At 42.0% G+C, this 13,864-nt stretch overlaps 1 protein-coding gene across 4 annotated transcripts in view; it reads right to left on the reverse strand.

Annotated features, from left to right (window-relative positions):
* Positions 1-3,194, reverse strand: part of LOC113009193 (SLIT-ROBO Rho GTPase-activating protein 1-like) — a 41,689-nt gene extending 38,495 nt beyond the window's left edge. For all 4 annotated transcript variants that reach the window (XM_026147377.1, XM_026147376.1, XM_026147374.1 and 1 more), the window contains exon 1: positions 2,607-3,194. In XM_026147377.1, coding sequence (XP_026003162.1) covers positions 2,607-2,673 — 67 coding nt within the window. In that variant the 5' untranslated portion in view covers positions 2,674-3,194. The remainder of the gene's footprint in view (positions 1-2,606) is intronic.
* Positions 3,195-13,864: the final 10,670 nt, after the last annotated feature.

The following is a 13,864-nucleotide window of genomic DNA, read 5'->3' on the forward strand; positions in this document are numbered from 1 at the left end:
GAGAAGGCTTAAAACTGCGTAGTTATGGAGTCAGCACAACTCCGCTCTGTAACTTTACCTGGTCTACATGGCCTGAACTAAACAACGCAGAAGCACTGGAGATGCTTTGGCCCAAGGTGTACCCTGCCTCTTGTCTTATTACAGATTGGAGAGGATCTGGTCTTTAAGGACCCTGAACTGAATAAGAGCTTAAGAAAAATGGATGGTTCCTGTCCCTGGAGCTATTTGTACTAAAACTGCTATCTGGGTGGGGATCTCTAACCAACATATTGTCCCTATAAAGTAAACAACATGCTGCTAAAGCTGACATTTTAATACATTCATATCAGCAGTTTTGTATTTCAGACTTAGCTCTGTAGATACAGGAAAGTGGATGGTGCCAGAGTATTTACTGAAAGGTTTAAGATCTTTGCACAGATCAAAGAAATCTAATTCTTTAACAATATGCTGAACAGTTTTCTGCCTCTGCTACCGTCTCTTCTATCGCACACTGCCCTGAAAATGCAGAGACAAAACTGCTGCAAGCCCTCTGTGCTGACCTGCCGAGCACCTTGAAAAGTGACTTTGTGCCATTATCCTTCAAACCATCCTCACGCTTGCCGTCCTATAAATACAGCATGTGTGAGCATGATGTCAGAAGAACAGGAAGCTCACGCCGTGGTTGTTACCACGACAACCAGGTTCAAGGACACAGGGGCAGAGTAGTGCTGGATCATCATTAAGAAATTCACACACAGATGAACGTACGTGCACGGTGATCGGGGCCTCTCATTTGGCACTTCAGAGCATTTAAAGTGAAGAGTCACTTCCTTCCCTCTTCTGTAATTATTCACCTGTCTGCCTGTCTGTATGTTGGTGTGTCTGTCCTGCAGGTATGCAGATGTGAAGTTACTAATCAGCTGCGTGCAGGCGCAGGCAAAAAAAAAAAAAAAAACCCAAACTTGCAGCCGTTGCAGCAGGAAACACTTTATATCTGCCTCTCCTCTCCTCCTGCAGAGCTCCTTTTTTCCCTTTCCCCCTCCTTTTTCTCATTAAAACGTTCCTCATCTCGCTCGTTCAGCCAGAGGAAGCGTGACACGCTGGAGATGAGGTGACGGGGTGAGTGTGCTCAGTGCAGTTCCAAATATGTATTGTCAGCACTGTGCATAATTTCCACCACTACCTTTACATCAGGCTCAACTCACCTCAGTGAGTAGACCCCACCTCCCCAGCGGCAGCAGCCACCTCCTGTGTATACATTACACACCACCTCCTGCATCCACCAATCAGGAGGCAGAGCAGGGAGGCAGACTTGGAAAGCACATAGTTACAATGGTGGATCTATACGTTTGGCTCTCGGCAGGAGGCGACAGGGGCACCGAGATAGTCGGCCGTCCGGAGAAGGAGGAGCAGCAGGGGGCTTTATCAGAGCGGTCATTATGATGCAGGGCATCCCCGAGCGCGTTCTGGCAAGACGCCAAGGCGAGGGCACACAAACACAAGCAACCACAAACAACACACAGTCACACACACACACTCCACTCTCGGGGGCTGTAATGGCCACTCTCCATTAAATGTAATCACTCAAAGTCTGTGTCGATTCATTGGAAAAGGTATGAAACACACACACACACACACACACACACACACACACACACACACACACACACACACACACACACACACACACACACAGGGCAGAGGCAGGATTCTTGAATGAAGGTGCTTGGATTTTGAACATTTCCAAAGATTCGGCATGTGATTGAGGTGAGAAAACATGAGCGGCTCCTTTTAAAGCGTGGGCGTAGGTGACAAGTGAAGATGGCAGCCTGAGTGTGAGGAGCCATGTGGAGCTGCACAAAAATGAGATGCTGCTGGCATTTTGCAGGCGTTTGAATGAGGCTGTTAAAAGGTCAGACATTTGGAGGTAAAGAGGAACACACACACAAACACACAGACGTAGACACAGGTGGATTTTGGCTGATCTCCCATCATCCACCCTGCTTCATGAAATGAAAATGAAGCAGCTTGTAAAGAGCTTTTCATAAAAGGTCATTTGACTCGCCCGCCCCATCGGAGCAGGGATGGAAGGAGGAAGAGGAGGAGAGGGGGTTGTCCCACAATCATGGAAACCACTATTTAAGAGTTTTTCCCAATCATCATCATCACCTGAGCGTGTCCCTGGGGTATCAGGTGCACACACACGCTGCTGCAGTCACAGTCTCAGAGGAATACAAATACCAGACAGCCACTTGCCTCAGATCTGAGCGTAAAACCACACACACACACACACAGACAGTGGGTGAAAAAGATCAAGAGGATCTGCAGAATACATACACCCCTCTTCTTCCTCCTCCTCCTCCTCCTCTCCCCCTCAGGCGCCATGCAGCACTCAGGATGAACCCAGAAATCCTGACGTCTCACGGTGAGGTGTCAGCTCCCCTACAAACACACCCTGCACGGGACTCAATGCATGAGCGGTGAACGTGCTGGCACACAGGTGTGTGTGTGTGAGAGAGAGTTTAACGTGAGCATGCAAAGGTGAGAGAAAAAAGGGTGGGTGTGACAGGGAGATTTAGGTGCAGATGCGCGTGGAGATGTTCACACATGACGAGAAATCAGCTTACCTTTCACATGGCTCTCGTATTCAGCAAGGATTTCTTTGTCCTTCTTGCTTTTGTTTGAGTTTGACATGTCGCCACAGCGCAGGTGACTGACCGGCAGGTAGACAGGAAGAAGAAGAAGAAGAAAAAAAAACACACAAGAAGAACAAGAAGAAAATTATTTCCCTCCGCGTGCACCGCCCGAGGCTTCACCCGCAAACATGCTCGGATCCATCCAGTGCCGCAACAACACAGCCAGCAGTGGCCCCGCACCTCTCCACGCTGAGGAGCAGCAGCAGGAGGAGGAGGAGGAGGGGGGAATCACGCACACTCAGAGAGAAATTACCCACTCGTGACCGCAGACGCCGCCGCCGCCGCGAGGACGAACAACCAGCTGATTAAACTTGGAAAAAAAAGAAGAAAAAAAAAGAAGAAGCCCGACTTCACCGCGTGCAATCACACTCGCGCGCGTGCACACGCATGCACCGGTCTGCAGGGAGGGAGGAGCGGGAACACGCCCACTAGGTAGACGTGCGCTGGACCACACACGCATACGCGCGCGCGCGCACACAGAGGGTCGAGTGTCCCTGTTTAAATGTTATCCTCACCCCGCCGTGACCGGCACGCGCAGACGCACCAGCCCTGCGCGCGTGCAGATAATTCCAATAAGGGGGGAAATAAATAAATAAATAAATGAAATGCCGGTGAGGAAATGGGTGTGTCCGCGCGGTAGGCGGAACCGGAGGCATGATTGACAGCTTCGGCGGCCAGTGAGTCAGAGAGAGAGAGAGAGAGAGAGAGTGTGTCCAGGTCCAGGAGCATCTGTTAAAGAAAATTACATTCAATTTTTTCATGTTTTATTTCTCCAATTCAGTAGTGCTAAATCACAACAACAGTTGCCTCTGGGTGATTAATATTGTAAGATAAACCCCCACAAAAATACAGAAAAAACCTCAACAATCAGATCAGTGAGCACATGGCCACAGAGGGAAGGAAAAACTCCCTTTTAACAGGAAGAAACCTCCAGCAAAACCAGGCTCAGGGAGGGGCAGGCATGTGCCGTGACCTCTTGGGGGTGTTTAATCTTTCTATTTAAAATGATATAACAACAACAATAATAATGAGCTTATAGCACTCTGTAAACTCCAGAGAGCTTCACCAGCAGGATAAAACAAACACTGGAAGACAGTTAACTGTGGACAAAGTAACAGAAAAACACAGAAAAAGCAGTTTGAAGGAAGTCAAAACTCAAATAAAATCAGGAGGATGTTTAGCTTCCGACTGGGCCCCTGGAACAGACTAGAGACCTCTGCGGTCTGTACAGGTGCATCTGGCACTGAGAGGTCTTTGTTGTATACTGATAAGAGAAACCTGTCTAAAACACTACGTATCTCTGCAGTCACCGTCAAAAGAATTTCTAAGATGACAAATACATGAATGTATGATTCTTTGCAGGAGATCCACAGAGGAAGTAGCCAACAGGCTATAATTTCTGTTTTTAAACATAAGTAAAAAAAAAAAAGACTTCACACTCTTTCTGCTGCATTTGGACTGTATGAATGGAGCAGCGTGATATCAGCTCAGACAGAAGCCGCACAGCCTTTTAAAACTGAGTTTATGGTTATTTGACGCCACCTGCTGGCTGTATTTGATAATGAGCTTCACCAACAGAAAGCGACTGTATAAATAATTCTTGCAAGAATCAGCCAGTTGTCACTTCATTTTGACTTGAGAGAGAAATCCACATAAACGTTGATTAAAAACGCAAGAATATACACTCTATACAATGTACAAGTACACTAGAATAACAAATCGGGTTTGGTGTCTTATTCATTTTATTTAATGTTCATCATGTTGATGTGCATGATGGATTTACTAATATTTAATTTTCGATTATTTAACACAACAAATAGCTTAAATAAAGCAAAAGAGCTCAATTAAACTCAATAAAAAATCACAAAATAAAACTGCACCATAAGGAAAAATTTACAAAAGCGAAAGAAACACAATTAAATAGAAAATGCTACAAAGTTGAATACAGTACAATAAAGTGGCTCTTTTTCATGTTTTGCTGTTTTTGTACTTGTTTAATTAGCACTAGGTGGCAGCAGAGTGTCTCAGATCTGCTCTCTAACAGCTTCACAGTCGAACAAGAAACAAGAAGTCAGACCAGCACAGTCCTGAGGTTCACTCACCTTTTTTCACAAAACTGACCTCCAAATGAAAACAAAATTTAAGTGAAAACAAAAATATTTCAGAACTGTGGGGTTTATTGACCAAATGGAGACACAGGACGATCCACAACATAAAACAAACAAGAAACAAAGAGTTTTTCCAAGTATTGTTTTGTTCTTACATCTTCTACGTCTCCTAATCACTAAAAGTCATTTAAAGGTTGTTTGTGAACATTTTAAATTTCTGTAGTAGTTATGCCTCATTTATTGTTCCTTTTGTGGCTTTTTTTTTTACACCTCTGTGGTTGATTGACATGTGTTTTTGTTAGTAGTTTTGCATCTTTTTGCCATTGTTTCACATTACTCTTGTTATTTTGTGTGTTTCTTTTGTTTTCCTTCATCTTCATGTTGGCATTTTATGCTATTCAATTCAATTCAATTCAGGTTTATTTAGCCCCAAATCCCAGCACGAGTCACCTCAAGATGCTTACAAAGGTAGGGTAAAAAGCTTAAATTAGTGGAGAAAACCACAACAATCAGATGACCCCCTATGTGCAAGCACTTTGTGATGATGAGAAAGAAAAACTCCTTAAAAGGAAGAAACCCCCGACATAACCAGGCTCAGAATGGGCCAGCCATCCACCATGAACAGTTAGGGGTGAGGGGAAAAAGAAGAAAATAAAGGGAGACAGAACAAAACACAGACGAAGGGAGAGAGAAGTCAGGAAGGTAAAAAGTGAATGAACTAGTTTTTCATCATCACTCTAAGACAGGATGTTTCTAATTTTAGAGATATTGTGCAAATGGAAGACAGCAGTCTGACATATTTGTTTAATATGCACATTGAAGAACATATCCTGGTCAGAAATGACTCCAAGATTCCTCACAGCATTACTGGAGGCCAAGGTAATGCCATCCAGAATAAGAATCTGATTAGATAGCATATTTCTTAGATTTTTAGGACAGAGTACAATAACCCCAATTAGGAAGTAGAAAATTAGAGGTTATCCAGGTCTTTATGTCATTAAGACATTCCTGCAGTTTAACTAATTGGTGTGTGTTATCTGGCTTCATGGATAAACAAAGTTGAGTGTCATCAGCATAGCAGTGAAAATGTATGGTATGCCGTTTAATGATACTGCCTAAGGGAAGCATGTATAATGTAAACAGAATTGGTCCTAGCACTGAACCCTGTGGAACTCCATAATTAACCTCAGTGTGTGAAGAGGACTCTCCATTTACATGAACAAATTGGAGTCTATTAGATAGATATGATACAAACCACTGCAGCGTAGTACCTGTAATACCTACAGCATGTTCTAATCGCTCTAATAGGATATTGTGGTCAACAGTACCGAACGCTGTACTGAGGTCTAGCAGGACAAGCACAGAGATGAGTCCACTGTCAGAGGCCATAAGAAGATCATTTGTAACCTTCACTAAAGCTGTTTCTGTGCTGTGATGAGCTCTGAAACCTGACTGAAACCCTTCAAATAAGTCTCTCCTTTGCAGATGATCTGTTAGCTGTTTGACAACTACTCTTTCGAGGATTTTTTAGATGAATATATTCTTGTGTGTCTTCTCTTTGATTTTGTGTCTTTTGTTTTTTGGTAGTTTTCCATCCATTTGCTGTGACATTCCATCATTATTACTAGTTTAACATCTTTTTGCCATTGTTTTGCATAACTCTGATAATTTTGTCTGTTTGTGATTGTTTTGTGCCCTTTCTAGTTGATGCTGTTGTGCATCTTTTTGCACGAGTTTCTCTTCTTTTCTGTTTTTATTTTGTGCATCGTCTTTAGTCTTTGCTTCTTTTGCGACTGTTTTTACATGTTTTATTTGTTTGTTTGTTTTAACATATCTTCCCTCTTTTTTTTTCCTTTGCATTTTTCTTTGATTTTGTGTGGCTATTTTGTCTGTTTTTGATTGTTTTGCACTCTTACTGACAGATGTTTTGAATCTTGTAGTGTTTGTTTGTGTGGGTGTGTGTTCCTGCCTTTCTGTGATTGCTTGAATCAGAAGAAACATCAACAATCAAACCAAAAAAAAGAAGAAAAAAACCACACACCACACATGGGGGTACTGGATAATGCCCCTGAGAATATACCTTCCTTGAACTATTGCTTTTAATCATTCTAAACTGTTTCCTCATTTTGTTTGATTCCTGCTTTAAATAACCCAGTTGATTGTATCAGCTGCCTCACTGTGGCACCAACATATGCATCGCATGCTCTTTGCATCCATTAAGAGCAGGGACCTAATGGTTGTGTTTGCTGTATAGCTTCCTGTTGCTCAGGCTTATCTGTGTTGGGCAGAAAAACACCAGTCAGGGTCTGCAGACCTGAAATAGATGCTCAGGGTCTCTATATTTATGCAATAAGTCCACAAGGACACAGAGTGTTAACCAAACTTTCTCCCTTCTTTTCTCACCTTGAGATTCAACAAAAAATTGCACTCACTCAAAGACCTCACTGCCTTTGGTTTCAGTTGAAATGTATTATTAACCGGATTGTGGAGCAATAAAGGTTATTGAAACGCCTGCCTCACTTTTGGCCTAAAAGATTCTTGCGGAAAGAGCATGCTTGAGATTTCATCAAATCTCAAGACCTTAACCTTCGATGTCAGCTTGACTCAGAGTGTCTGTGGCTGAGCATAGAAACTCCACTTAGAGAGGTCGAGATGTGTCTGTGACTGTTCCTGGGTAAATGGTTTGGCACTTATATAACGCTTTTCTACGCTTACAACCAATCACACACACACACACACACACACACACACACACACACACACACACACACACACGTACACACACACACAGAGCTCGGTCCAAACCTCCTGGTACTGATTAAGACTTTAATGTCCACTTTGGAGAAGCTGCAGGGATTTCTGTGACAGATCAGAATAAATTCCTTTAACTCCGTCACTCGCGCTCCCGGATTACCTGATCTGACATGATCCGAGTTTTATTACAGTCGCACTGAGTCAGTCATCAAACAGCGACGGCCTCAGGGAAATGTTGCAGTTTATATCTGCTGCACACCCTGTGCCAACAGATACAGAATAATCAGAGGTGGTCATCATCATAAAGACTCACAGGTTGAGAAAAATGATTCCTGGTTAGCTTAGCATAAAGACAGCGAGGCTCATCACAGGGTTTGTTTCGGGCATAACATGACCGAGAGGCCTGATAATTGTCCCTGACCTAAGTCGTCTTACTGATGTCCAACCTTTACTACACAGTTACGAGGACACTATGGACTGACTGACCTGCTATATTACATGCAAACATGAAAACTCCTGGATACCTGGATTACCCTGAACGATTTCACAGTGACTGGAGGAAAAACAATATATAAATTAACATGAGGGCAGTTATTTCCCTCACACACAGCAGAAATAACTTCTTTTCAGTCTTACTCACAGTTTCTGCAATTCTCCTCAAGTGTATTCGATATAAATCTGGATTATTTGCTGTGTTCCCCACACAAACAAGCCTAAGAGATCACTCCAGCTCTCCTCAAACAAACATGGCAGAAAGGATTCATCTGGCGGCGAGAGCATCCTGAGCCAGACAAACACACACAAACACACACAAACACAAGCAGTCGATGTGAAGATGTGGGTGGCATCTGCAATTAGTCATTTATCATCAGACCACAAGGCTGAAGAAAAACAACATAAAGCTTGCGTGCTCACTGTGTCACGGCCTGCAGAAAATTGCGAAAATCATTTCAATGAAGAATGAGTTTCATTGGAATGAGCTGAGACAGAGGGGTCAGTTTTCTACACTTATCTGGGGCTGAGTCATGGGGGCAGCAGCCTAAGCAGAGAAGCTCAGACCTCCCTGTCCTGAGCTACCTCCTCCACCTCATCCAAGAGAACATCGATGCCTGCCAGGCCAGCCAAGAGATGTAATCTCTCCTGGGTCTGCTCTATGGTCTAATCCTAGTAGGATGTGCCCAGAATTCTTCACCTGGGAGGCATACTAATCAGATGTCTGAACCACCTCAGCTTGTTTTCGAAGTAGAGGAGCAGCCATTCAGGAGGATGTCTGAGATCTTGCCAAATGACTGAACTCCTCACCCTATCTCAAAGATAGGGGCAGCTACTCTTCGGCCTGTGTCTACAACTTCATTCCTTCAGTTCCTACCTGTAGCTCATGATGACTCCGATACCTGCTGGGCCGGCTGGTACTGGAATCCCACAGGCTAACCAAGTCCAATAGGACTCCTTAAACCTCACTGCTCCCTTCATCTTCACTTATCCTTTGAAATAAACAGTAAAACATTCACCAGAAAAAACATACAAGCTCATGTAATTGTGATGTTTGAACTGTGATCACATGAAGGACGGCATGTGGCGAGTTAGTTAGATCTTTGCTTTGCAGCAACCTCATCAGTTCTCTAAATGCTTCGGTACTTCCTTTATAACAGTCTTTAACAGAGGAGACACTAAAGCATCCTTTATGAAAGGAGCCCATACAGAAAAGAAATAGTAAAAACTTATATATGATTTACTCATGAAAGTGGCCACTTTCGCATTACTTTCATACATTGTTTTAGGAAGTATCCAAAACATACAAGTTTCATTATATAATTTTTCAAGGGATCTTATATCTGTTTTCACTCTTATATGCTTTTCATACAAGTTTCACACAAGACAGATACAAACTTTATAAGATTTATATATATCGTTTCCATATGGGAGAGTAGATAATGAGGTTGCAACAATTAACGTGAAAGACCACTACACTCATCGTGTGAGTGGTAATGAAAAGCCACAACCTGCTGATGTGTTCTGAACTTTAAACCTGTTGCTGAACGTCACAGTGCTGTAATCAAATCTGCCTCTTATGAACACAGATCTATACTGTATACGTATATAAAGCTCCACAAATAAACACTGCAAGCTATATGAAACCAATCAAAGTGAATTTAACGTTGGCCCTAACTGAGTTTACATTGGTTTATTAGTTTGGGATTATTATCAGTATTATTTAATTTGACCACAGTCACGGAAAGCTTTGATAAAGGAAAACATAAGTGGACAGGATACGCAAGTCATCTCCGTGTGGTGAGCATTTTTATTTTACTTTATAAGTCACTGCCCACTGATATTTATGCTTTTGTGTGTGTTGTGTAGGGTTAGAGTCAGAAAACAAAGTTTCTAAGAGGAGCTTTTTGTTGTTCCCCTTCAATGTGAACAATATATGATTATTAAACAGTCTATGCAAGTGCAGTCGACTTCTCTATGTAAGAAGTCTCCTTCACACATTTACCTCATGGCATAAAGTCAACAAAGATAATACAGTTTATGAGGCAAAAACAGCGTTTGGACAATTCTAATGCATTTGAAAGTGAATATTAGGTATGACCAACTTTATTCTTCAGAACTCTGAGGAAGATTTCTGTAATTTCTTTAAATAGTCTTCAGTAATAGTTCTCCAGGGGTTTTGAAGGACATTCAAAGCTTTTCTTTGGGTGTTTGCTACCTTCTGTTTTGTTCTCTGTTGAGGTCTGGGCTCTGGGGAGGCTCTGTTAGAAACACAATATAAAGAAATCAGGGCTGGCTCAAGCCTTTTGCACAGTACCATAAATATTCACAAAGAAAAATAAAAATGATTGGAGTCCAGAGCAAAGGACGACAAGGACACGATCAATGAACTTGTCAACATGAAAGTCAACTGCATGGGGACTTTTCTTTCCAGCAAAATCCAAAAGTTCACTGACAAAAGACAACAACAGAATTCCTGAACTCCAGGCGGACATCTGTCTAAATACATTTATTAAAAATTTCAGAAACAAAATATCTGAGAGTGGCTGAATGGATGGATTGCCATTAGAGCGGTGTTTGGAAGTCCTGATCACATTTTTCTGCTGATCCAAGTGTTGAGTTTCTGCAAACCAAATTTCAGTTCAGTGTTTATTGCTGTTTGCCCCTGCCTTCACATCGCAGCTGCAAAACAAACTGAGGCTGTCTGAATCAGAACATATGCTCTGGATTGTAGTGAGTGCAGGAAACTTAACAGTGAGTGAAATTTCAAAATAAGAGCAGAAGCAGAGGAGGTGGTCTGCTGGTAAATTATGTGGGTATGCTGTTGGGTCTGGAAGCAAATAATAAGAAGCAAGATGATGACAGACATTTACAGAGGTGTTTTCTTCAGATGAGAAACATTTATGCCCATGAGCCTGAATTTCCTGATGGCTTTGTTTTCACAGCAGAGTGAAGGTGTTAATGATGCTGTACGATTGAGCAGCTGCTTAAAATTACACCAGGATGACTTCAAACTGACCTGTTAACACTTCAGTTAACAGTTTTTATTCCCTGTTCACACCAGATTACACCCCCCCCCCCCCACCGCCCCCCCAAACCAGTTAATTAAAAAGGATTCATTCAATAAAATCAAAACAGTCTGCAGTTTGTGAAACACTCACAGCCTCTGACCGGTTTTTCACCATTTCTATCAGTGTATAATAAAAGGACTACCATCCAGTTTTAAAGGATAAATAAGTCCACATTCAGAAGCGAATTTTTTATTCTTAATTTTAAAATTAAGAATAATAATTATTTTTAAAAAAGGACTGGCTTGGGTAGGTTTAGGAAAAAAATCAGGACACTTCTGATTTTAGGACACACTTCACGACACTTATTCTTACTGAAAATGAAACAAGAGAAGCCTTTAATGGCTAAAGTAAAAATTTAAATAATAAAATCCAACAACAAAAATGTAAAAAAACAAAACAAAAAGGCAGAGAGGATTCAAGACATGACCAGAGCGAAACATAGGAGGGAAAGGCACAGCAGGAAACAGCCAGGAAGGAGCAGATTATCATAAAGGGAGGGAAAAGACAGGAAGTAAAAGTGGTATTAGATGGAACAGAAACTTAACCATCACAATTAAAAAGGAAAAAGGAAAGAAAAAACATGTAACATAAAGCATAAAGGGGAAACCTGAACAATAAGTCAGGGAGAAAACAGAAGGAGCACACAGAGTCGACTATAGTAATAACTTTTTTATTGAATTCAACAAACTGATCACATGATTATGCAGTGAAAATATTTTATTGATGCTACGCATTTTGCAGATTACGTAGACGACAAATTATTCCAGCCATAGACTGCATAGGTGATTAATTAGGGTACTTTGTAACAACCTCCTTATGATTGTGCTGGTCACAAGCAGATGACTACGACTGTCCAGAGTTTGCATAGGAGACGGCAGCTTGTCTGCAAACTACGAGCTGAATGGTTGTGAAACTTAACTTGAAAGGTTCACCTTCAAAGTAAAATATGCACTTTAGTGCTTTGGTCGACATGTTTCAAAACTTTTACTTTGAAAGCTGTTTTAGGTTTTCACACTTTCACTCTGAGGCTACGTCCACACGTACCCGGGTATTTTTGAAAACTGAGATTTTCTGTTTTCGTTTTAAAAAAAGAATCCCGTCCACACGTAAACGCGAAAAAATGAAGGAAAACACTGCTATGAACATGCCAAAGCAACAGGTGGCGATATATTCCTAATCGTGTAGAAATGTTGGCCAATCAGAAGTCTAGAAGCCTCGGTGGGAGATAGTAAACAAAGATGGCGCATGGAAGCAGAACCAAGTCCTATGTGTGGAGGGACAGTAACTGTGTGTGTATGTGTAAGCATTTAAACACTGCAGAGAGTACAAGTAACAGTAACAGTATTTTGTCTAAGTCCCCCATTTTAGAAATTCATTTCACCGAAACAATAACGTGGCGCACAGTGTGACGTCAAACACAGGCGCACACCTTTGACGCTGCATTTTCTCCGTTTTCCTCGTCCACACGTAAATGCAAAAACGGAGTTTTCAAAAATATCCACCCTGGCCGGCGTTTTTAAAAATCTCCTTTTTCAGTGACCGAAAACGCCGTTTACGTGTGAACGAAAGGTGCAAACGCATAGAAAAATCTCAGACTTCAAAAATACCCTGGTACGTGTGGACGTCCACACTAATGCGTTTTCGTTTGAAAACGCATCGTTTTCTCTCCGTTTTGGCCTCCTGTCCACACTGAGACGGCGTTTTCCCCAAGGAAAATCGCAGCGTTTTGAAAACGCTCTCGAAAACGAATACATTTCAAAACGGAGCTGTCCCGTCCAGTGTGGACACTCGAAAACGCAGACTTTCCAAAACGATGACGCATTGTAGTCATGTGATGCAGTCATGTGACCAATTAAACAAAGATAGCGGAGGCATTATACAGCAGTTGTTTTGATTGCTCTCAATTTTGACAGCCTTAAAAACATTCATATCAGTTTGTACATGCTCCAGATAGCTTTTCTTCAAATTCTTAACTCTCACTGGCTTTTGCGCATTTCAATGTGGATGCACAACTCTGTGAAAACGACTGAAAACGCTAGTGTGGACGTGGAGCGTTTTCAGACGAAAACACAGTTTTCAAATCTATCCGGGCTTGTGTGGATGTAGCCTAAGAGAGAAGCCGGTGAGTGTTTGCAGACATGTCAGCATCTTTTATGCAAGGTAGAGATGACTGAGGCAGTCTTCTAGTGACCAGCGCAATCGCATGGAGGTTTCCGGTGCAGCAGCATATACCTTCTTGTGACCAGTGGCACATAGCGACCGCAAGTAACCATTTGGCAACTAGTTGGGCAATAGACATTTTACCTTAGCGACCAGTATTTCTCAGATGCTCTCTATGATCATGTGACCATACAGTGTCACATGTCCAAAAACCTGAATAATGATGACATCAAACATGTTAAGTTCACCACGTAACAACAAAACAAAACTTACTTAATGAAACAGAAAAATGCAGTAATGCTCGTTTTTGTTTAGAGACTAAGTTGCACATCAAAAGTCAAATTTTCTGAGTTGTCAAATGGTGAACATGCAAAGAAGATTACTACTTTTATTTCCTCTTACTCTAAGGCACATGTGTCAAACTCAAGGCCCGCGGGCCACATCTGGCCCGGCGGACATTTATATCTTGCCCACGAGATCATTTTATATAGATTTATTATTATTGTTATGCATGGCCCGGCGACATGAGGTGCTAACAACACAAAAACAAAAGATCCCATAATGCAGCGCTGCAGTCTCCTTGTTGAACGCTAGGCAAGGTGTG

The sequence above is a fragment of the Astatotilapia calliptera genome, chromosome 17 (assembly GCF_900246225.1).
Source record: "Astatotilapia calliptera chromosome 17, fAstCal1.2, whole genome shotgun sequence".
NCBI lineage: Eukaryota > Metazoa > Chordata > Actinopteri > Cichliformes > Cichlidae > Astatotilapia > Astatotilapia calliptera.